General features: G+C 34.4%; 2 protein-coding genes across 6 annotated transcripts in view; both read right to left on the reverse strand.

Annotated features, from left to right (window-relative positions):
• The window catches only part of LOC120346218 (uncharacterized), a 29140-nt gene extending 20413 nt beyond the window's left edge, over positions 1 to 8727 (reverse strand). For 3 of the 5 annotated variants that reach the window (XM_078115487.1, XM_078115486.1, XM_078115485.1), the window contains exons 1-6: positions 8698 to 8727; positions 7522 to 7624; positions 7172 to 7294; positions 5149 to 5271; positions 4596 to 4706; positions 4335 to 4457 (exon numbers count right to left, since the gene is read on the reverse strand). In XM_078115487.1, the coding sequence (XP_077971613.1) occupies positions 4335 to 4457; positions 4596 to 4706; positions 5149 to 5271; positions 7172 to 7294; positions 7522 to 7624; positions 8698 to 8712 (598 nt within the window). In that variant the 5' untranslated portion in view covers positions 8713 to 8727. Of the gene's footprint in view, positions 1 to 1577; positions 1689 to 3170; positions 3282 to 4334; positions 4458 to 4595; positions 4707 to 5148; positions 5272 to 7171; positions 7295 to 7521; positions 7625 to 8697 lie in introns of all 5 variants that reach the window. The other 2 variants (XM_078115483.1, XM_078115484.1) reach the window with 2 other exon arrangements.
• A 3342-nt stretch (positions 8728 to 12069) lies between these two features.
• Positions 12070 to 24480, reverse strand: LOC144425628 (uncharacterized). The gene is made up of 9 exons (XM_078114982.1): positions 24361 to 24480; positions 20770 to 21176; positions 20064 to 20649; positions 19129 to 19329; positions 18386 to 18543; positions 17662 to 17752; positions 17129 to 17192; positions 15917 to 16587; positions 12070 to 15322 (listed from the first exon to the last, which is right to left on the reverse strand). Exons 2-9 carry the CDS (start codon positions 20896 to 20898, stop codon positions 15288 to 15290), a joined length of 1935 nt encoding a protein of 644 aa, XP_077971108.1. The 5' UTR covers positions 20899 to 21176; positions 24361 to 24480; the 3' UTR covers positions 12070 to 15287.
• Between the last annotated feature and the right edge of the window lie 789 nt (positions 24481 to 25269).

The raw sequence follows: 25269 nt of genomic DNA on the forward strand, positions 1-25269 counted from the left end.
AAGCGTCGTAAAAGTGCATTAAAAATCTTTTTATGACCATTTATTTTTTACTTTCACTCATTCTGAATTGGAATTTCATCAAAAGGGTAAATATGCAACTGACACCCGCGTTTAAAAGAAATCAGGTAACAGAGAAAGTTGTAAATTCAGGTGAGCAACTATACATTCACAAGAAAACTGAAATTCAGCGTTCATTATATGAAGCAGCAGTTAGTTACTCTACGAAAACCAACATTTTCGAATAAATTCACTTGAAAGGTCGAAAATTTTAATAAGTATTTATTTAAATAAAAATAGAAGAGCGAAAGTTCATTGATTGCCAAACTTTCATGATATGTGGCGCTTTTCGAAGACTCGTAACAGTTGTGGCTACCTGCTATTCTATAAAAATAGCTATTTTAACGCATTTAGCATAAGAATGCATGCATTGCAGGCAAATAATTGAAGTGTTGTGTATCTATGCCTAAGGTTGTTCTTATCATACTGATAACACATTCGTGATTGTGGCGTGGTTTCTATTGTCTTATGCTTCTGCAATAATAAACTTATATTTCTATTTAATGAAATTGGCAAAACACGAGACTTCGAGATGAATTTAACAAAAGTCTGAGCAACTCAAGATTATGTCAGCAGTATATCATGACATTGGTGCGAATGAATAAGGTTTAAATTTTCATAATTAAAGCAAATGGTAAAGTGAAGAAATGATCCTAAAAATAAAATATATTTATTTGAATAAAAATAGAATAGTTCAGTATATTGAACAGTTTTTATTCTAATTCAAACGGTCCACCGTAAACGAGGATCAGCGAAAATCCGCAGCTCTGTACATATTTTACAATTATCTAACTTAAAATTGATGTACATTGAGCACAGCGATCGTGTATGGTACAAGTATGAATAGGAAGTAGGTAGCGTTGAAACCCCATATACTATATCAACAGCATCTTACGAATATATAGGACTATTCAGTCCTGCAGTTCTTCATCGAGCAATTATACTTTTTATTTTTCATTTTAGTAGACTGAAACACGGAAAAAGTAATTTCAATTAACACCAGCATACAATCGAAGTGCGATTGAGACGTTCATAAGAAACCCGGTTTGATGGAACATTGTCTTCATGAATTTTCATGAAATTTGTTAGAAATTTTAGAATATCAAAAAATGAATAAATTTTGAATACATCATTGACTAACCGCATAAAACAACCTTGCATATATTTGATTTCTTTAAAATTTATTAACTATTTTGAATAATCATCTTTTTGTTATACTTTTTCTATTGCATAAACCTTTTTTCAAACTGTTATTTACCGTTGTCTTATAGTCTTTGTGTATGTCCTAAAAGCATGTGATTTATTTAAATCAAGATTATTCTGTAAGTTATTGGCTTGTTGTCATAGGTTCGGCTAAACGAATTTCATGACATTACGTTTGGAAGATGAACGGAAGAACAAATCACCTATTGAAAATATGGAATGTAAGAAGCATATGCCCAAAGCAAAAGAGAGCAAAGCAAGCCGACTAGCGCGTGCCTGTAATGAAATGGTATTTTTCATTTATGGCAAAGCGTTACCTTTTTGACAACGCACTCCTGTATATCCTTCATCGCATTCACATGTGTAGTCACCATCAGTATTATCGATACATGTTCCATGGATACATTTAGTGCAGTCAAATGATTTTACTGAGTAGTTAAAACAAAACTGAGTTGTCTCTTTGAAATTCTTGTTAAAAATATTATTCTCAACTCGAACCATGGTTTAGGAAGCCAAGACAATCGGCGACCGTAAACGATATTGATTTCCAGTTGAAAAAATGAATTTAAAATAAAACTACCGTGAAATGCATGCAAAAAAATTATCGGTAACAACTGATCCTGTTTTTTTATAAATTTTTCGCGACCTAGCATTCAGGGTGGGCTGGTGATTTTTTTCAGTTGTTTAGGAATGTGAACAAAAAAGTTTTGTGATTATTAAGTTGAATGACTTATTTTATTCAGTTTTGTTTCACATTGCTTCCCAGTGTATTCTCCATGGCAAATAAATGCACGTCAATCCGCCGAATTTATTCTTACAAAATTCCCCATTTTTGCACGTTTGCTTCTTGCAAAAATTTACGGAAAAAGAGAATATAAGAAGAAATGTTATCCATTTTACAGATGATTGAAACGCAGTATTTCAATGATCAGTTGTAAATTTATATTTCCTGCTATATATTCGCAGGCATTGATTCTTGAGCATAGTCCAATCACAAAGCTATAGGCTTAAACTCCCTCCCTCATGTGGGAATATAAACAACAATTGAGAAAATTGACGCTCTGGAGTCTAGACGAGTGCGTGAATACAGAAAATTTAAAATTGAATATAGTATTACATATCTCGCCTACATAATATCTATAGCCTACTAGCCGAAAGGCAAAAAGCAAGGCTACAGCATTATTTACGATACTATATTTTGTCAGGTTTTCCGTTAATTTTGTTCAGTAGCAAAAGCAAAGTTCACAGGTCCACTTCGATTCTTTGCAAATCCAGGACTAATTCTTTCAATGACACTGCTTGTCGTCAAAACGCAATTCTGCTGATAGATTTATAATTTCTCTAATCAAAATTGCTCGTGATGGCTTTAATTGCAAAGATTTTATGCAGAACGAATATCAATTTTAAAACATTTGAAACTACAACCTATGCTTTGGGAAATGTGTAATTTCGTATCGAATTTTGATGGGAAATACTGCTGAGAATGCTTTTCATCATAAACTTTAACATCGGCTTGGTTACTAAAGTTATATAAATTTATTTATTTTGCTGAAATAATGAAAATATTTATATTTGCAGCAATTAAATATATATATATATATTGAAGATATGTCTTTACTAATATCATTAAACGAAAATTTTTAACGCGATCCAATTGTGAGCTGAATTCAATTTACAAATGCGCGGGTATTTTGAAAAATTGATAGGTGACAAGTTTTTCCAATTCCCAATAATAATTTTTTCAGACTAAACGCAGTTTTTCTAAAAAAACATTCGTACCCTTATTAAATGTTTAACAAACAACTCGTAATAGAGTGAAGCGAAGGAGGTAAGCAAATGCAAATAAATTTTGGGATTTTCATTTCCTAATAAGCACATATGCATGAAATGGTATTTTAGCAAAGCGATACCTTTTTGACAAAGTCGTCCTGCATATCCTTCATCGCATTTACATTTGTATCCACCTTTTCTTTTCCCAATACATGTCCCATGAATACATTGTGGGCAGTCAATAGATTTTACTGAGTAGATGAAACAATTAAAAGCCATGCATATAACATTCAACCGTACTCAACTCAATCCGTCAGTTAAAACGATATTCATTGCAACATTTTCGGAAATAAATATTAAATGTGGAGAATATGTAGAGCTTACTCATTACTAAAACCATATACAAACGTATATCAGATGAAACAGTATCCCCGTATGCAAACACCTGACAAACTAACAACAACTGCCTCAATACTGTTTTATAGTTGACTAGATAGATCGCGCAGAGTAAGGTTCATCAACAGAAATGTGACAGGTTCGAATATTTGAATTTTGATTGAGAGCCCGCTATAATAATGAATATAATACCCGATAACATATTAAATGAATACTTGTTTAAAGTTACTTAAATACACAAACGTTTTCGTTATCAGTGCACAATCATGCGGCTGGCAGAGGGTGTCGGACCGAATATCATAACCTTCAATGACGACTGTTTCCCACTCGCAGATTTGAAATTTGCGCTATGCACGAAGTGGCGAAATAATATCAGTTCAACCATGGTGTTATGTTCTTAAACTTCGGCCATAGATAAATTTAATTAAAGCGCAATAAATTACAGAAAATTTCAAAAAACGTGTTGTGATTATTAATTTAAATAACCTACAATGAATCACCTCAAGTCTTCAACAAATTGTTATAGCTGTCTATTTGACACATCACCCGAAAAATATTTGAACGATCTTTAAGTGAAACACCGTAATACAGTGTTATTTTCTAGTTTTCTATCGATATGAAATTCAATATTCCACCACATCCTGCTTTTATGCTTTAGACTTGCCGATCGCGCCAACATAGTGTAGCGATATTATAATTATTTGGGTATTGTTGTGTATAAACTTGAAGTTACTCATTTGATATACACACGCATAGTTTGAAAAATTAGTGAGATATTTAATATTGCATTGAATCTGAGAATAATATAGCTAAATTAATAGGTATTTTCTTGGCCATTAAAACTACATTACGTATGAGTAAGTGTCTATTATATATACCCTCAATATCTCAATTTAATAATATCATACCATTATCACAATTCGTTCCTGAATACCCGCGCTCACAGTTGCATTTATATCCATCTTCTTCTTGCATACAAACGCCATTTTTGCATGGGTTGGGATTGCACGGATTTTGTGTTTCAGGGGATTCTATCGAAATAAATAAGAGGTTATTAACACACAAACAACATAAAGAATACATTGCAATTATCCTTTAATTATAGCAAAACATAGTTTTCTACAATTGTATTGTTAATATTACATACGTGAACTATTGCTTCAACTTACTGTCGCAAAAATCACCAGAGTAAGGAGAATCACAATAGCAAAAAAATCCTCCCCGTACTTCCGTACAGCGTCCATGGACACATGGATGGTCTGTACATTGACTGATTGGCCCTGAAAACAAATAAGGGTATAAAAGTAATACAAAGTGGAATTTTTGCTTTCTATTCATCCAGATTTTGACACCCATCCCATAAAAATATCAATGAAGGTAAAAATCATTGATTCGGTAAAACAACAATTAGTACAAGTAGCGTGAGAAAACAATCATTGGTATTCTTTTTTACTTGAGTATCGAGTAGCCTAATTAATGTTGGAATAATCGGAAAATACTAGAAAATCGCATTGCGTCAGACATACTTCAAAGTAGATAACACGGATGTCACTCGTAGCATTCCCAGCTTGTTTTCAAAAAGTTTGATTTGTCCTCAGAGATATAATGCAATGTTTCAATTGATTTTTATCATGGGAACTATAGGCCATGTGATAAAGTTGTAAATATTGCGAAATCTGGCATAAGTAACAGTGGAAAATCAATAAATTCATATTAACTTACTTGTATTGGGACATTTGTGTGTGTTGCACGGCATTCTCAATTTTTTCGGACAACGACCACGGCATTTAAATTTAGAAAATCCCCCTCCACACGTCTTAGAACATTTTGACCATCCTCGTCCGACTATATGAACAAAAGCAAGAAATAAGTTTAAAATGCTTGTTGTCGCTAAGATTCGAAAAGGGGAACATGAAACCGTAACACAGATAACAAACACTATTTTTGAGTAAGATTCGATCCCGGTTTGTCAAGTTAATCATGACGTTGTTATTTTTCTAAAAATTTGCGTTGTTATGACATTGCTCAAACGTCAATGACATTTATTTTGTATAGTCTGAATGTCAACGTAATCTACAAAGCATATCAATCAGTACTGTACTATAATATTTATTATTAAAAACAATTTATTGAAGATATTAAATCAGTGCTTCCCAACCCGAGTCCGCGGTCTCAAATAAGTCCGCGGAGCGTTTGAATGAGTTCGCAGCGAGCCAGAAATTCACTGCGGACTGCAAACATTTTTGCTAAACTTAATTATCAGCCAAGTTACGATTTAAGTTAGAATTGACATAAAACATAAAAGGCAAGTTTATTCACATAACAATATTCGAAACAATAATTACTGGTTAATGAGTAGGACTGGACATATAATCGAATACTCAACTATCAGAATAGCAATTTACTATTCGAAAATTTGGTAACAGGTGACGCGTCGCCTGATCAAACGATTGGATTTCACAACTCACTTGCGGATTTCCGACGAAAACACGAGTCTGCACACGCTTCGATATATATCTTAGTGGTGTTTCTCTCGAGTTCGAACAACGAGGAATAAAAAAAGGAATGAAAAGCGGCAATACAAAATACTAAAAATAAAACAGAGAACACCATAAGTTTTGTTTTATGATGGTCCGCAACCGAATAAAAACGCTTTTTTAGACATTGCAAAACGCAAAATTTCGGGTGCTACTCAGTGGTGGGATTCAAATTTATTGTCAGGCGGTTCCATCACAAAAGTCATATTTTTCGGCCGTTTCTGTTACATGTTTTTTTAGTAAGGCTTACCGGTTCGCTGATTTCTTAAATTTCCGTGAGACGGTTCTATAGAACCGGTGCGAATCGGTTGCGCCATAAGTGTTGTACGAACAGCTCAGATTTGTAGAATTCACAAAAATACGAAACAAAACAAAATATAATCGGGCACTACCACGCGTTGCTTTTATTTCGTCAACACAACTGCAGATTAAAATCATCACAATTAAATTAATAGTGAAGCAAGGCGATGAATTTGTATTTTTAATTTACTAATATACTTTAAATATATTTTTAATAAGTGCTAAATCAAGTTGTACTTTCTGGAACTTTATAGCAGATAGTAGGATTTTTCTAACGGCGATAACAAATTCGCAAGATTGCAAAAAATATATATCAAAACTAAATATAATCGGGCAATAGTATTCTCACATTATTATGTTCGCAGATTGCCGGGGCATTTTGAAGAAGTAATGCTTACATCTTGTCGTAAGTCGACGCAATCGTGAGTTACCATGAACACAATTAAATTAAAATAGAAAGATATTTTAAATTGTCGTCGTTGTTATGGATTGAATATTGTGCGACGGAAACGGCCATTATACACTAAAAAAGTCGGCTCTTTTAACGAGCACGTAATTGCTTTAATTGCTCCTTCACACAGAGTATGGTTGCAATAAACGCACCTTGAGTCCGCAAAGGTATTCGCCGGTGAGAAAAAAGTCCGCGACCAAAAAAGGTTGGGAAACGCTGTATTAGATATTCAAATTACATCAGATATGCTACGTGTAACCGAATGTTTCTGAAAAATTGAAGTTATTTACAATTTTCACCCATTTTTATTGTTACCAAATATAAAAGTGGTAGTGTGGCGTAAAAATATGGAACTATCCTCGCATATAAGAGTATAAAAACAACGTAAACAAAAACAACAACATAATAACAAAACAATCCATATGTACACTTCGTTTCCAATAACAACAGAACTAACCTCGTGGACATCTTCGGAGGTTGCACTTTCGGAGTATCGGATCACAACCAGTCACTTCTCTACATAGTTGTACCTTCATCTGTAAACCTTCTCCACAACTTCTAGAACATGTTGTCCACATTTCTAAATATAGGTCAGATGGGTCGCTTATTTTCATTATTGGACAAAAACCATTCAACATAGAAGCTACACCACATACTTCACTTCATGTTTTAATAAACGAGACCTGATCCTCCATAATCCTACCGCTTACCACATAGGAATGTAATTAATATAGTGATTTCGAATGTAGACATATGTGTAGTAATATATGTGTAAAAAAATTAATCTTTAACATGTGAATATCTTACCTTGACAAATTATAACGTTTGCACAACATCCCAACACAACAAGAAACAAAACTAACTCAGGGGTATTCATTCTCCACTTGTGATAACAAACCTTTTTTGAGGGCTTCAAAATAAAAATAGGATTATGACTTCAAAATTTATCTGATCTTAGTAATGCAAGGAACAAAAAAAACATACAAATTCGATGGTGCAATATCGTGTATACTTTGTTCTATTCATCATTTTATCGAATTACTGTTTTACTCGGATTACTATGGCTTCAGGTTATTTAGCCTTCTACTCAATTAGCCTTTTGATTTTCTAATCCATATATAATTTCGAGGATATATATAAGCTATATATATATTTTATTCAAATTTCACTTGTATCTGTATCATTTGTCACTTGTACAGCATTTTTGAATGTTTTTCTATGTTATTTATTTATGGTAAGATATCTACTTGCGAATGCAGAACTATTTCTTAATATCTGGTTCCAATGATCTCTGATTATTTTAGAAAACTGATGTTATTACAGCGTAAAGGCTGCCCATCGTCAACTTAGCATTGTAGCCTACATGACTCAGCAGTTCGTCTGCATACGTATAAATGTTTTAATACGATTTATATTTTTTTCTGCAACATGGAATAACTTTTTAGTCGAAAACCTGAATCTTTCGCAGACTACATTTAATGTCAATTATTTTATTATGTACGATAGATAAAAGGAGAATTATTAGTCGAAATGAATCTGCGGACTACATTTGACTCATACTGATTCTTTTGGTGAACAGTATATATTATTTAATGATCATATTGGGAGTGAAACATAAACATTATATTGACGTTTTAAATAAGTCAAATTTACAAAAACCTAAATATTTTTTATTTGTACCTTGAATATATATCTAATGTCATACAAAACTATTTGCGTATATAGTAATAATTTCGTGGATTACAACTATACTACATTTTGTATAAAAATTCTGCGGCAACTGTTCCTGCTTAAACTTCACTTGTTTGCCTGCCCTGGAGCTTCTGTCTGCTAAAACTTGTTTGTTTAAATATCATCTCACAATAATACATTTTAGTCCGAGTCACAATCAGTCGACGTCATAAAGTGCCGCAGGAAAGGATTTTCTTAACCTATTTGATGATATAATCTTTGTGCCTTAAATAAAGTTTCGTCAACACTTACAGTTTCGACTAACATTAAACCAAGCTGAAAAAATATCTTTTTTTTCTTCTCGTGTATCCTCCGATCTATTCCAGATGGTGTGAAATGCTGGATAGGACATGCTTCTTACTTCAGAGCGTGTGACGCATTACATGAACAACTTAAATTTCACTATGTATCCATAAATATTTAGAACTATTTCACTTCCAGTCATCCAGCTATAATCATTACAATTATATTTTTAAATACACAAAATAAGTCTACATCAACTTACAGAAAGATTTGATACAGGGGAAATGTATATATAGGCCTTTATTTATCATTTGTTGAGTTCATCAGATGCGGCTTCTAATATGCTGAGTCGCAGTTGTAGTGCTGAAACATATTCTATGACAGTTGAGAAATAATTTTCATGGTTTTAGAGCTATTGCGATAGCTGTATAGACAAAACGTTGGATTTCAGAGCAGATACGCGGGACAGATATTGAATCAATAGCAAAAATATGCTTTTACAGATATGAACTTGTTCTGATTAGTCCATAACTCAAATCTTTGTTTCGAGCTCAAATAAAAACTGTGAAAGTATGTCAAAGCTAGTATAAAAATCAAAATAAAACAAAACATAGACATTCAACCCACATTAATCGACAAAATATAAAAACAAACAAACTGAACCAAAGGAATAATAAGCAAATCAACCGAATAAAAGAGTCTTAATAAGACGTAAAATGCGTACAAAGTAATTGTAACAAGTTCGATGTCACGCGTTTACTGCGTGAAAATAGTCCAGTTTATATGACATCCAGGGATGGAAATATTTGTGGGCCAGATGGATGGGCGATGAGAGGTAAGAGAAATAAATGGGCTACTAATGTATATATATATATATATTGAAACGGACACGAGTCCATACAAATGCGCATAACAAACATGACTTCGCGTGGACTTTTCATTTGTATTTACAACGTACTTTTATTAGTTAGTAATGGTTCCCTGAAACACCCACTTTCCGTGGCAAAGGAAAAATGTAGGTTCACTACCTTTTTCGTCCGCTGCGGCTCGAAGACGTCGTTTTTTTGTGTCTGTTACCTTTGCCATTTTCAAGTGCCAATCTGCTGTTTTTATAAACAACTAATCTAGGATCTTCTGTTCTAACAGCCACGGTATAACCACCAAAGGTTGCACAATGAGTTTGGTGAAAAGATTGCCGATAAGCAATACTCTCGCAGGCGGTTACGTAATACGGAAAAAATTGATCCATGCTCCATAAAGTGCGATGAAAAGCTATTTTTAACCAACAACAAAATAAACCACACCAACTACTGTGGAGTGGGAGTTTGGCATGTTTTCACTGGAGTCGACGCCGAACATTGAGGCGGAAAATTTCAATGGCGCCGAATCGTATGTCCAAACTCCCAGGAGTCGGAATAAAGATTTTGAATTTGTCGTAGCCAAAATTTCATTTTTTTAATAGTGATTTATAATAAAATTGCATATTAATGGTATTGTTGAATCTGTGACAAATCGCCCTGTTATTTTTTTTATGTATTTGAACCCTGTACTTGTCAAATGAATATTTATTTAATTATATACAGAAACAAAAGTATCGACTCCGGAAGCGATTGTCAAATTCTCTGGAACTGCCCAGACTCAAGACTTCACATGGCTTATCAAAATCTCAATTTGCAATATTTAACTTTTAAATGGTAAATTGCTAACCAACACATATTTCCTTTATTTGTTTTTCACCACTGATGCAATATCTGGATGATAACTTATACACACCATATACACATGGGTCTAGGTCTAGGCCATAGGTTTTCAAAGTGCTCCGTGCGTAGCCCCAGGGCTCCGTGAGAGAAACCCAGGGGCTTCGCGAGCTATTCAATTACTTTTCAAAATACCGAATTGGCTAATTTTTCTATTAGGATTACTAAAATGAAAGAATACTCTTCTGAAATAACATAAAATACGCGATAAACTGCCAACTATACATAAATTGCAGTCGTATTTTTGCGATCTTAGGATTTGTCAAACTTGATTTTGTTCTTTCTCACTCACGAGCAAGATATCGCCGTTTAAAAAATCAAGAGGTCGGGGCCAAATACGAAGATTGAAATTTATTTTATTGCATGCGGCTCTGTCGGTAGTTTCAGAATGGAAAAATAGGTACATCGCGCGCACAATTGACCGTATTCCGGTTTTGCAGTTACTACCACGAATAACCAAAGAAAATCCAACATAACATCAAATTTTGTGATTTACAATGTCTATGGAATCGTTTTTAATCTGACGTGAGTCTGCTGAAACAAAACTAATAGTGTTATCTTCCATTTTAAGTTTTAGTTTTAATATTTTAGAATGCCGCTTTTCAATCAAGAAATTTGAGTTGCGGATTTACATCTTCATTATTTATTATTTTCAGCATTTAGTCTCCGATGACTATAAAATGGTAACATGTTTTTCACATTGAACTCATAATTCCCCACGAGAACAAAAAAGCAATACTCGTCGTCATTGTGGAACTATACATGTATATGTCGAGGGAAATTTTTGATTCAGGGAGAATAAACACCGCCATGCTGACGAAAACAATCGGCGATCGTAACAAAATGCAATTGAGTACAGTATTAGCGGCCTTTTAAGTCTTTCAAAAATGTCTAAGGGGAAAAGATCCGACCCCTAACTTATTAACATGTTTGTTAAGTGTCAAATTCACAGCTTTAGTATATATAATTTATCTTTGACATTTAGATTTATTTAGGACTTGTATCAACCCGATTAAAAGAGGTTTAGCATTTGAAATAAGTACAGTACTTTTAACTCACTCAGGAATATTATTCGAAAATTAACAATTTTAACATTTATTTTGGGGCTCCGTGAATAATAATCAATTTTTTCAAGGGCTCCGCAACACAAAAAGTTTGAGAACCCCTGGTCCAGGCGACCGAACCGGTCTTACATACGGACGAATAAGGAACAACCAATTATCATTATTGAAATATTTTGTCCCGAATCTGATGTATCATATTACAAACTGTTAATGAAGAAAAAATCTCTTCATCTCCTCAATAGCCCAAGTTTCTCAATCGCCCACTGCGGTGTGATCTGAACTTTATCTTGGCCAGTATTTTGCGTCAACTTTGTTTCCATGAATTGCACCTTATATAGAGCTCCCCCACGCCCACAATGTAAATGTGATGATTTCCTTTCCCCACGCAGTGAGTATGTAGACCCATACCAATATTCAATATCAGACAAACTACCGGCAAACTCATAGGTCAGAAATATTTTATCAGGGTGAAAGCCACTCTAGTCAGAGCAAGCTAAAACATAGGTTTGCATCACATGATCTCGGTGAACCTCAACGTGAAATAGCATTGAACACAAGAGTTGAAATGATTATTTTGAAAAATATAATTGGTTGGACACAAATAAGCAGGTCTTGCGACAATATATGCAATACCTCCATGAATATAAATTCTTAAACGCATATGGGGATATAACAAATTAATAAGGTATATCACGGATTTGGAAATAATGAATCGAACCAAAAATATGCTCGGGCAGTAAACCCGGATATTTTTTACTGTGGCAAATACTTTTAATTATGGTAGTGAATCACTATCACTTAGTCGGGCCACAGGCACACTGAACTCAAAATAGATACAGCTGAACTAAATTTCAAACAAGTTGAACGAGCACCAATATTGAAGCAGAGAAAAACGTTCAAATACCGGTACTTCAGGATGTTTCACAGAATAAGGATAGGCTACTTAAACTTTCAACAACAACAAAAATAATAACAAGCACATCATAATTTAAATTTTATAATATAAATAAAATATTCTTGTCAGATCATTCAGGCATGCTGTGTATCGCCTAAAAAGCAATAGCATTCTTCAAAGAGGAGTTTGATCCCAACAATATTGATGAATTGGATATGCAATTGTGGAATTAAGAAAAAAAGATTAATTAATGAGAATCCACTTCCAAGCTAAAAAAACATCTGTTGAAAATTGTATTGTATAAATGGTTTTCACCAACGTTGGGGAGTTTCCATTTTGATGCATATGTTATTTCTGCAGAATTTATCATAGTCATATACACTGAAAGAAAACAAAGACTTTTGGATCAGAGCCTGGAGGCTGGAGTGATGCCAAAAAGCAATGAATCAAATTATGTGAAGCATCCAACAATTTGGCAATATATTTCGCCATGAATTTTATCCCAAAGTAACAAAATGAACAAAAGTGTGATCAAGGTGAAAAAGTCAAAACTCGCGTAGTATGTGTACCAAGTTAGAGGTAGGCCATAATTTTATTCCTATTTTCCGTATTTTAGTTCTATTACGAGTTTGGGGACTGTCTGTGTTAGCCAAGTGAATATAACCCCTGCCCATAGGTTTCAGTCCCTTTACACAACTTGATGTAAAAGTAAGCAAACAAAATTAGTTACCGATCCCTCCATATTGGTACACATACTGCTGGAGCGCCAAAAAGTCAATAAATAGCACACATAAAAAGGCAATCCCCGAAGATTATTACTCCGTAAGAATAAATTCAAGTTAATATAGCGACAATATAGAAATCCGATTCAATGTGACAGACATAAGAGAATCTCACAATATTATTTTTATATGTTTTTTTTTTGATAAATACCCCCATTCAAGTGCCATTACACAAATTGTGGATGAATTTCCATCAATTGGAAAGATAATATAACATTATCGCAAATATTCATAAAAGTGAACTGAACTAGGAAAACTATTTGGACAGCTCATTAGGGTTATTTTAAATCAAAACCGCTCACTAAGTAGAGGTAAATCACCAACTGCATCTTAACTAACAATCTTGATATTGAGTTGTTGTGAATGGATGAATGAACTAATCGGTAAGATAATTTGCATGCTTTGTTGTGAAAATATATTTGCTGTGGCATTAATATTTTATTAAGCAAATTTATCAATCATATTAACCAAAAATACAGACAGACCATACATTAGCACCATTGCATCACTCACGTATATAAGATATAAATAATATCTTGCACTCTCATAATCACACACATAAATGAATATGAAACGAACAACTGTAAAACTCATAAAAGAGGAACAAATAGAAAGTAAATTATGCGTTATGTATAACCATCACCTAACCAAAGCACACCCTTCACTTTAACCAGTATAAAAAATGAAAGCAGCATCATGATTAAACATGAAAAATAATCCCTTTGAATTTATGTTGTCTCAGACAAGATAGATATTCATTAATATAGAAATTCCATACGGCGATGGCAGATAACAAAATTATCACGAGTGTAAACAACAATAAATTCAAAACAGCTCGAAAGTTAAACATAGAAATTTGCACTATTGGCACAAGAAACACTATCAAAAACAATCGTTAAGGAGATTCAATAAGATAAATATGTTGCTTACCAATTCTAATTGAAAGTATCAACCAGGTGAGATCAACCTCACAAAGCTAAAAATGCCACATATGATTGACCAATATCATATCAGGGAGGGCACTCAACATAGAATACACACGTTCTATATTTCAAACTGTGTTATAAAAATACATAATTTTGTCCAAAAATCATGAAATATTGTATGCAGCGTATAGATTGGTACAAAAAGAGATGCATTAGATCAGGGGTGTGCAACCTTTATTACAGGTGGGCCAGATAAAAGTAACTGGATGAAGCCGCAGACCGCAAGCAACTTCATTTAAGATAGCATTCCTAGTATTTGCAGACACAAAAAATTATTTCTTTTTGTTATTGATATTACAGCATCGTTAGGGGTCCTTGCAGAAATGATGAGTTAAAAGGCTTATATTTCTAAAAAACTGGTATTCAAATTTATTGTCACACCGACTTTAAACGAATTCAGTGAGAAATAGGTTTTTATAACATTGTGTATTTTGCTAGCTAGTTTTGCTATTATGACAGTGGTACTCAGGTACTGGTATAGGCTTTGCGACGCAAAGGGATTGGAATGGCTCGCACGTACCAGATTAACCAAACTAAAAACTTGTTTCATGAGCACATTATTCAAAATTAGCACTTCTTCGCGGGCCGCACAATTTTTCCTTGCGGGCCGCAGTTTGCACACCCCTGCATTAGATCATATATTAGATCACCTGGGTCAAACAAGCATCCAAGAATATTATCAATAGTTTAATGAGAATCTAAAAAGCCTTAACAGAAAAGGGCAAAATCCAGTGTTCCAAATATGGAACTATAAGACAAAGGAAGTCCAAACCTTTCTGCCAGTCACAAGTACTAGCAATTTCTTTACCGAACCCGATAAAACATGCTTCAGAATTTGAAAGTCAGTAGATCTGTTGTCAATGATCGATTGCATTTGCCAGCTGGTTTTGGGCATAATCAGAGACATCATAGAAATTATTATTTATTACATATTACCCATAGGCCAGTCGCTTACTTAAATGCTGTATTCATTAAAACAACAATGTTATGTAAATTAGGATTAAACAATTTGAAATAAGTAAATAAGAATCCCAATTATTCGGAATAATTCCATGACATTGACTCGGGAGTATGTTCTACATCTGATTGATCTTTGAAATAGACAAGACTGTTTTTCATTTCTTTGCCTTGTCTGAAACCCTGTTCCATTCTGAAAAAAATGTACTTTAATAATGATCTATAATTAAATTTATTGAATATGTGAACATTTATTCAAATCACTTGGCAATCGGGTCACAAACTTTAGAATTGACACCATTGGAATGTCGAAAGATTCTATCAAAGAGAATCAAGATTGGTATAGCTCGACCTATATATCGGCCCGATATTGCGTGTTTGCCGATATGTCATATCGGCATTAAACCGCCGATATATATTGGCATTAGCCGGGCTGCGTGCTTGAATGACTCTCGCCCTACATAACTGGTTTGCTTTCATTTTGCGTTAAAAAGGTGCGTCTCCTAATTCCCGGTGGCATATGATTAGCCATTTCATGCATTGTCATAACTGAAACTACAGACTCGCTTGGTGTATCATAAAAGCCCATTTTATAACAATATGTTTTATATTAATATCGATTATCGGTCACTATATCGATATCGGTGCCAAAAAGTGATATCAGTCGAGCTCTAAATATTGGTTGATGCCAACACTTTATAATTATAAAATAAAAGTACAGCAGTTAGGCAATAAAAATAGGAAGAAACGTAAAAGACTCTATCCAAAAAAATTTGTTTTCCATTACCTTTCCATAGAAATTGTACAGCACCATCATAATCAAATGTTGACTTTTCCTTTAAGAAACGTCCCTCCTGATTCTGTACAGGCAGTGAATCGCATTCTTCATCAGATAATCTTTCTCTAACATCTTCAACTATTGTCAGGGTTAATTCGCTTTGTAAATTCGGTGGAGAACTCAACCCACATTCAAAGTTATAAGAACCGTTATCAAAATTGTTGGGTTCATGAGAGTCCACTTCTGAATTGCTCAAACCATGTTCTTCTAGATGATTGTTAAAAAAATCTAACCCTAAATCATTATGCAATAGATTTTCAATGTCAGTTTGCTGCAAATCTATCACTTCTTGTTCACCAGTAGTTGGATAATTTGATAAATCGAACCCCCATCGAGTACCGAAATGCATAATATTATTATTACGATATATATCGCTTGTTTCATCATTTTTTTCTTCACAAACGCAAAGTGGGTTGCTTCCTTCTGTAGGTGAAAAAACATTAGGAGTACGAGACGAAGCTGAGACATCAACGCCTGGTTCAATTACTCCACTTGAAGAAGTAGAAGAATTATCTTCACTGCTACTAGCAATGCTACCTCCAGCACTATCTAACATGAGAGTAGTTTTTGACGGGCATGACATGGGCGTTTTAGAAAATCCTTCACTGTGAACGTTTTGACTGAAAACAAAAATGATAGAGTTATTTCCTATAGAGAGTTATTTATAACAAAACTTTATTTGGTTACATGTAACATAAAAGGTCAGCAAGGGATGAGGAAAGTTATAGGCTTGAAAGATAAAAAGCAAAACCTGGGTCAATCATTAGCGTTTTCATTAAAAAAACATAACATGATAAAGTAGGGATAGTGAGACTAAAAAGAGGCTGAACATTTCACAATTGCCAATTGATGGCATTGCCAAGGGGATATGGAATTAGGTTTGAATGAAAGTGAAATTGATGCTCTTCGAGAAAGACAATTTTTAAAAACTAGATGAGCAGTAGTGAAATATGACATATATGCAGTCAAATTTGTATGTTGTCAAATAGGTGCATTTTAAACAAACTAAATCAACAGTAAGTGCAAAACAACTCAGTACAAGAGGACAATGTGTTTTTTGTATCACATTTCCAATATTACAGCTAAGATGGTTTAACACAAGCATTTGCTGAGAATTGACGTATTGAAAATTAAAAAACGAAACACATCCACAACGCTAACCTGTTTGATTTTCTAGATCCTACCACGTGCCATGGTGTTCTTGAAATTTTTTCAGAGTTGGATTCTAAATAAAACAATGTGTCATCAACACCCTCTGGAGTTCAAAAATTTATCCCAAATATTCTTTTTGACTTCAAAATCAAGCCAGTTGCACAGAGATGCTAGAGAACTGAATGAATGAACCTTTTCAGTATTCAATGAGCTTGAAGTAAATCGCATTCGATCAACAAACTTTCATTATTTAATATCATTAATACCATCAAGGTGTTGCCCAATACTGAGCAACTGGTGTTTTTCGAAATTCTATTTTTGTACCATCTATCAGTTCTACTCATTTTTACATTGAACAAACAAATTCGGAAAATTCAAATTCATAAATAAATGCCATATAATCAGAAATATTTTATTATCCCACCAAATTCAATCGTACTAACATTGACACCAATATATTCTACACTTATATAACATCCAATCGTTGTAAATATAGACAGTGTACCGTTACCAAATAAACATAGGTAGCTAAGATAACTCACCAAAATTAGGCTGAATTGCTCGTTTCTTTGAATCAATCTTTATTGATGAAGTGAGAATGCTTTCTAATTCAAACATCAAATTCTCTTCAGACTTGAAAAATGGACAAAAGATTACAATTGACAAAACATCGATGTTGCAAATTTAGAGTAATTTTACTTGCATAAACTCATCATCATATCAGCTATTGTGTATTTGCAGATGAATCGTTGGAAACAATATAGTGCTTAGGCATCATCAATGAAACAAACAGCCCAAAAAAGAATTCAAGTCGTGAAAGAGAAGATAATCCTACTTCCCAAAACTTTTTTAACATAAATTTTCATGTAATCAGGCATTACAGGTTTTGTATGTAAGACACGTGATTTATAACTCCAACTTCTCAACTATATGATTACTGCATTGATAAAGTCAAATAGCTAAGCTGCGTATTATATACGTCAACAATTTTTGTAACTAGTCAATGTAGGCTACAAATTTAAATCATGTCATAAGGGGAAATTTAGAGCTCATCAATTACTTACACATTACTAACAGTGGTGAGAATATGAAAAAAGATTCAATGAATTTTTCAGATGCAATGTAACTAATAATTCTAATGCTATCTACCTGATAGTACTTTAATTTAATTATGTCATTAAAATAATATTGACACAAACATAACATTTCAAAATTTGCATGTACAAAGTGAAGCATACCAAAGAGTGACATAATTTTTTTACTCACCTGGATTTCTGATTTGGACCTCTCTACATGTGATTCAGAAGGACTATTAGTGCTTGCATTGATTCTTGATGCTGCCAAATCGGTTTTACTTCGTTTCCTCATCTTTTCCTTTGGTTTAACGACTTGTTTTGCTCCAGCGGTCTTGCACAGTTCAGGTTCTATCACATTGAAAATGACACAGATACTTTTTCAAACACAATATAGCATATGGATGGTTTTATTATAACAATGACGAAAGGTTTTCAAAGGTTTAATTAAAATGCACTGATCAGTGGTGAATATTGTGATATTTTATTTGTGATAACTTCAAAATTCAAATTAGTTCATCAATTTATTTCATTTATTTATTTTCAAGTTTCAAGCTGAATTGTATTTCTAAAACTTAGAGAATGAATTTCAAAATGTTAGCTGATATTTTATGGTAGTGGTAATACCGAAATACATAAATGGTATGGAGCCAGAATCCAGTTCCGAGGCTAAAAAATATAACTCCAGAGGAACAGGTCAAAGTTACTGTGGCTTTAGAGCTGAAGCCGGAGTCATTGAAAGTCTAGCCAGTTCCCCAGCCCTGGCCATGATCAAAATGCCTATCATTTATAAGAAATGGCTTTAATCCTATGAATTAATTTTGCACCTATGCTTGAGTTTGTAAAGTTATTTTATAAAATGGTTTTACCCCAAGAACAGTGAATTTTTGGTTAACTTCCCATACAATTTCAAGTTTAATCCTTTTTTGTGTTTACCATTATTGTCTTTGTTGTTTTTAGTTTCATCATTACAATTTGCCTGATTTTCAAGTTCTTTCCTAGATTTACACAACTTTCTTCTTCTGGCACTTCTAGACGATTTAGATGAGATAATAGCTGGATTGTCTTCGGAAGGCGTTACACTTTCTTCAACTGCGACTGGTAGTGGAGATTCAGTTGATGTTTGCAATGTAGATTCTGAAATTAATCAACAGCAAGTTATAAAAATGATTTCACCTAAGAAAAAGGTGCTCTGCATTAAGCGCATTCAAGATATGAAGAAAATGCTATAGCCTATCATAGTTATTCGTAAACAGCAAATTTCTCTTCTCTAGAATCATGATCACAATAATACCCCCATGTAACAGGTCGTCAGAAGATCAACGTCTTATGTGAACACATAACAATGTAAAATTGAGAACAAGATTGGAAAATTATGCACAACTGACGCATCAGGGTGTTGCTGCCGAATTAACTATTTCTACAAGTAATTCATCAAACTTTCTAAGACTGAAATTATTTGACAGACATCAATCTTAACAAAAAAATATAATAACATTACCCATGACTTTTATTCACTTCCATTTATAGGGCTTTATTTTGTGAATAATTTTCAATAGAAAAACTAACAAAATCGTTGCAAGACCCACCAACACAACATATAACAAGATTCACTGCTATTCAAAACCTATCCAAACAATACAAATATTCAACAGCACTTTTGGATCACAAATATCTGATGATTTAACTACATTAGTCTATCAAGGAGGCAGGAGCAATAATTTTGTGTTGATAAAGGTTGTATTAAACGATCTATATGTTTAGTCAAGATTTTGAAATTTTAAAGTGAGACATTGTGGCAAAAATTTTAAAAAAATGCACCAATACTTCTCAACTAATCATCGAAAGCTATCATATGAATAGAATATTACTTGTTTTTTTCTTCTTTTTATTTTTCTTCTTTTTATTTGATGCAGCTTGAGGTTTCTCTTGCAAATTATCATCATCATCAGTACCCTTTTTCAATTGTGATGATTCTCCTATATTTTCTACTTTATCTTGCGAATTCAATTCCTTCATCTCAATAAACTGTTTGCTAATTCCAGACTTATCTCTACCAAGCTCATTCTCATCAATAGACCCCAATATCTTACTTACATTTGTATGTGTAACAACTGACGATTCTATTGTGTCTGACACCTTGATACAGACATTGTTAGAAGATGATCTCAGAGAAGACTTCAGATTGGTTAATTTTGATTTACCAGATGATGATGTAGTTGTTGTCAAAGGTTTCCAAGTTTTCCTACCGTACTCATTGTTATTGGGTTCATTAAATGTTAAGTCAGATTTTTTTGATAGAGTTGTTTCGAACAGCTTTGAAGCTGCGACCTCATTCAAACATCTATCAAGACCCTCAGGTTTCTCTCCATGTGACTCCAACCATTTGATTTTTCTCTCCAAGACATGAACGGGCAAATCAGCGTATTTCCTTGCTAGCTCTTCCACCTTTGAAAGCTGAACACAATTGGTCAGTGTTATTGGACTATTGAATTAGACAACATGAAAAACATAAAAAATGAGTTGACAAGAGTATGGAAAAAATTTTGTTAGACATGTTTCATCATAATTTCATACCTGGCTTTGTGACAGAAGTTTTCCTAGCGCATCATGAACATCACTGAAAGATGTCCCACCATCTTTGACAGCTTTTGCAAGTAATGACGCACAATATGATATTTCAGCAGATTCACCAGAACTTGACATTAGGTTAGTAAGCTATCAAATAGACTCAATAAAGTATAACCTCCAACATTTGTCAAAAAACTCACACCAGAAGTGAAAATACTATTAGGGTTTAATCAATTTAAAAAGTCTGAAAGTAAGTACATTATTATGATTCGGTAACAAGAAAGCAACAATTTGATCTAAAAAAGTTTGTAGTCAAGTTGACAAACTCCTGAACTTCTACATTTCCCACAGAGCTGCAGCAAGTGCAGTATCAAATATGAATGTGATGACATATCACTGTCTGCTGGCTTGAACTGTAAAATAGTATTTTTCAATGGATCACTCAATGCAGCAATGAGTGATTTTAAATAAACATAGAATAAATGACGCACAAAATGAATATAAGTCCCTACTCCATTTTACATTCCTATTCCCTGGATCCAGTTGTTAAATTTATCAGCAGTAACAGTTATCCGTAATAAACAAGTTAATAATTCCATTAACATAAAATAACAACAAAAAATTAACAAAAGCAAGAACATAATATCAACATTCAAATCCCTATTTCAGTATTTATAATAATGCTTTGCATAAACTGTATAATTTTTTTTTCAAAAGGTTTGTTTACTCCAGGACACCGGTTCTCAACTCTCACAAGCCGGGACAAACTAAAAGTATGCACTTTTTCAGATTCAGATTCAGATTTTTATTTTTGTCATGCAAAACCAATATACGATATGAAAAAATAAAAAAGGCATATAACAAATAACAAAAACGAATATCGGCTTGTTGCAATAGACGAGAAGTCGCGAAAGACTCAAGAGTCATCCAGTCAACGACACCTTGCAGCCTTGTAGCTGCATTGAAGCAGCAAATATAGACCAGAGTTACCCCAGCCCACACACAGCCCGCTTTCAATGGCGTGCCCAGCAATGGCAGAATGGACTTTTGGTTGGGAGAATTGATACTGTTACTGTATTTAATGGATTTTCATGTTGAAAACTATTGTTAGTGGCTATTGAAGTAGTGCAGAATAATTATGGGTTCTGCAGTATTCGTGGCATATACTGTTAGCAGTATAGGCTGGGCAAAAAATATTAAATCAATAACAGACTGACAGAACACAGCGAGCAGTTTTGAATGCCGTAGTCAGGTGGGGGTAAGGATTGACATGTAGTATTTCAACAAAATCTGTATGGTTCACATTTTTGCTGAAATAGATTTATTCTATCAACGACTCTACTAGCACCCTTGAGAGACGCATACCATATAGGCATAAGAACCGCAAATTTATCTCTTATACTTTGCCCATTCATACTATTATGGTCTCACCACTCAAAGGCGCTGTGTTTGCGCCTAAATTTTGATTTCATTGTTATGTATATGTTTATTTGGTGTTGTGTTGTCTCTATTTATATATATTGTCTCGACTTATAAACTCTTTTATAACTGTATTAACAGTTTTGTATACTCCACCCTTACCACTTTCACCACACCAAACGACCCATTGCCCCACCTTGCACAACTGTCTGACTGTCTATATAAGGGACCATATTATACATATTTAATCTAATGTTTTTTGTTTTATATTTGTCAAAAACAAAAAGGGTGCATGCCGCACATTCAGACATTTGTGTTTTAGGCCAGTACGGTCTTGTGCATGCATCCTGTCTTAAATAATAATAATCGTTCATTTATTTTTTTACCACTATTACGAGACGAATAAACATACATACCGTTTACATGTGCAAAAATCGTTGTGATATGGTACCGTACACCCACTAGAAGCTACCGTACCGGTATTCAGGTAGGAAAATATATGAGACCCTAATTTCTCGCCGATTGGAAAACATTGCTGTAGAACGGTATAAGTTACAACACAGATACAGTACTGTCTAACTGCAGTACGGCACACTATACAAATCGGATGACATTGTCCCGTTTCAGAGAAACCCATTTTACAGATGATCAGACACCCCTCCTTTGGGAGACGTCTGGACATTGTTGTCCCTCGATATCGGTAATAATACAGTATAATGAAGTTGCGCAATATACTACAAAAAAGCGCAATCTAGTAATGTCAACATTGAATTCCTTGGGAAAAAATAATCCGAATTACCGGAGGAAAAAAATGTTACCGTAGCATTCAAGAGTTTTTAGCAAAAAACGGCAATTTTGGTCATGTGACGGCCGCGATTAACTAAGATTATTATTGAGACAAACACGGTGTGATATGACGCATCTGACGTGGTCCCAGATGCCCCTCGTTTGTGAGACGCATAGAGTGTTTGTTTTATTGAGCCAAATGGAGGGAAATTCTTGGAATTTGGATAGTGTGCTGTACTGAACTGTAATAAAAGCAACATTGGGCGTTTTATTTTTAAATACTGAAATATTATCGAATTTCAATTTCAGGTCCATAGATTACGGCAGGGGTGGGCAACCTTCTTCGGCTCGCGTGCCAAAATCGGCTAAATTCAACGACAAAATTGCTCCGCGTGCCGACCAAAATTAAAAACAATTCTTCGCTACTTTCAAAGCAAAGATACACAATAATAAACCTTTTAAACATGTGCAGACAGATTCACTAGTCCTGTAGTCGGGAAAATATCAATCCGACAAATAAATTTGATTCCATTTCTTATTCTATATTATTGCAGTAGTGAGGCTTCTGCTGATAGAGAATTACATTGGGTTTAGTCTATATTCTATAACTTTCAAAGAAATACAGTAAACGAACTACTGGTTTCATCTTTCAGACTACTCTTATTACAAGATTTAATAAAGTTCATAACTGAGAACAGAGATTCACAAGCATAATGAAAATAAAAACATGGAGAGTAATTCAGTTGCAAAGTTTTTAGAAAAAGGAAAATTTTCGGTAATGCAGTAATGAGTAATGGCATCCAAATCACGCAATAGTTCATTTTCTGCACTTCTCTCTTTTCCGGTCATAATCTCTTTTGGAATTAATTGATAACCGTAAGTTAGCAAGTAACTTTAACCAACCTGAGCTTTACAACTTCATATATCTGTATTATACAGACTGTATATCAAGCAGAAATGAAGAAAAAAGGTGGCACAGACAAACTATATTATTTAAGAATGTAGCCAAATGAATGCTGCTCTCTTCTCGAGAGCTCGTCATAATATGTTTCTTTGTAGCCATACGGTATGTCATGAAAAGACAAAAAGAGTTTAAATAAATAACGGATTGTTAAACGATACCGGTACCAATACCGTAATGAATAAACGAACACCTAGTTTCATCAGATAATTCTTGAAACTTTTTATCTGAAGAAGAATGATCTCGTTTTCAGAGGTCTCGCTCACGTGCCGAATAAATGGGCTCGCGTGCCAAGTTCGGCACTCGTGCCAGGGGTTGCCCACCCCTCGATTACGGGTACCAAAGTAATGTAAACTTACCTATTTTACAGTCAAATAAATGAATAAAAAAATAATTTTATCTGGTATTTTTCATTCTATCATTAACCGTACCTCTAATTTAACGCAAAGTCTCCTCAGTCCAATAGGCCTGGGTACCGGTACCAGCACGTGAGCAATGTTAATACGGTACGTCTGTCGCCTGTACATCGGGCCAGTTGTCGCACTATTCAGCATTAGTGGTGGTAGCCTAAAAGTCTCATTGCGCGCAGCGCATTAGGAGCAGCGCATTACGCACAGTGAGGCCGCATTAGGCGCATTAGGCGCAGCGCATTGGGCACAATGCGATATCGCATTAGGAGCAGCGCATTGCGCACAGTCAGGATTGACAATTCATCCATCCATTTTATCATTGTTTATGGAATCTATAATGACAAGCTAGACACGACTTTTAAAAAGTAGCAACAGTAATTCGACTTGAATTGGTACTCGAATTTGCTGGAACTCGGCTGATGATACGTTACTGTAATTTGCTCGTTGCGAACATCGCATTAGGAGCAGCGCATTGGGCACAGTGAGGCCGCATTAGGAGCAGCGCATTGGGCACAGTGAAGCCGCATTAGGCGCAGCGCATTGGGCACAATGCGAGATCGTATTAGGAGCAGCGCATTGGGCACAATGAAGCCGCATTAGGCGCAGCGCATTGGGTACAATGCGAGATCGCATTAGGAGCAGCGCATTGGGCACAATGCGTGGTGGCATTAGGAGCAGCGCATTGCGCACAGTGATGCCGCATTAAGAGCAGCGCATTGAGCACAGTGAAGACGTATTAGGAGCAGCGCATTGGACACAATACGCGGTCGCATTAAGAGCAGCGCATTAGGCACAGTGAGGCCGTATTAGCAGCAGCGCATTACGCACAGTCAGGATTTAGCATTATTTATGAAATCTATAAAGTCAAACTCGACTTTTAAATAGAATTCGACTTGACTTGGCAATCGAATTTGCTGGGACTCGGACCGG

The sequence above is a fragment of the Styela clava genome, chromosome 8 (assembly GCF_964204865.1).
Source record: "Styela clava chromosome 8, kaStyClav1.hap1.2, whole genome shotgun sequence".
In the NCBI taxonomy this organism is placed as follows: domain Eukaryota; kingdom Metazoa; phylum Chordata; class Ascidiacea; order Stolidobranchia; family Styelidae; genus Styela; species Styela clava.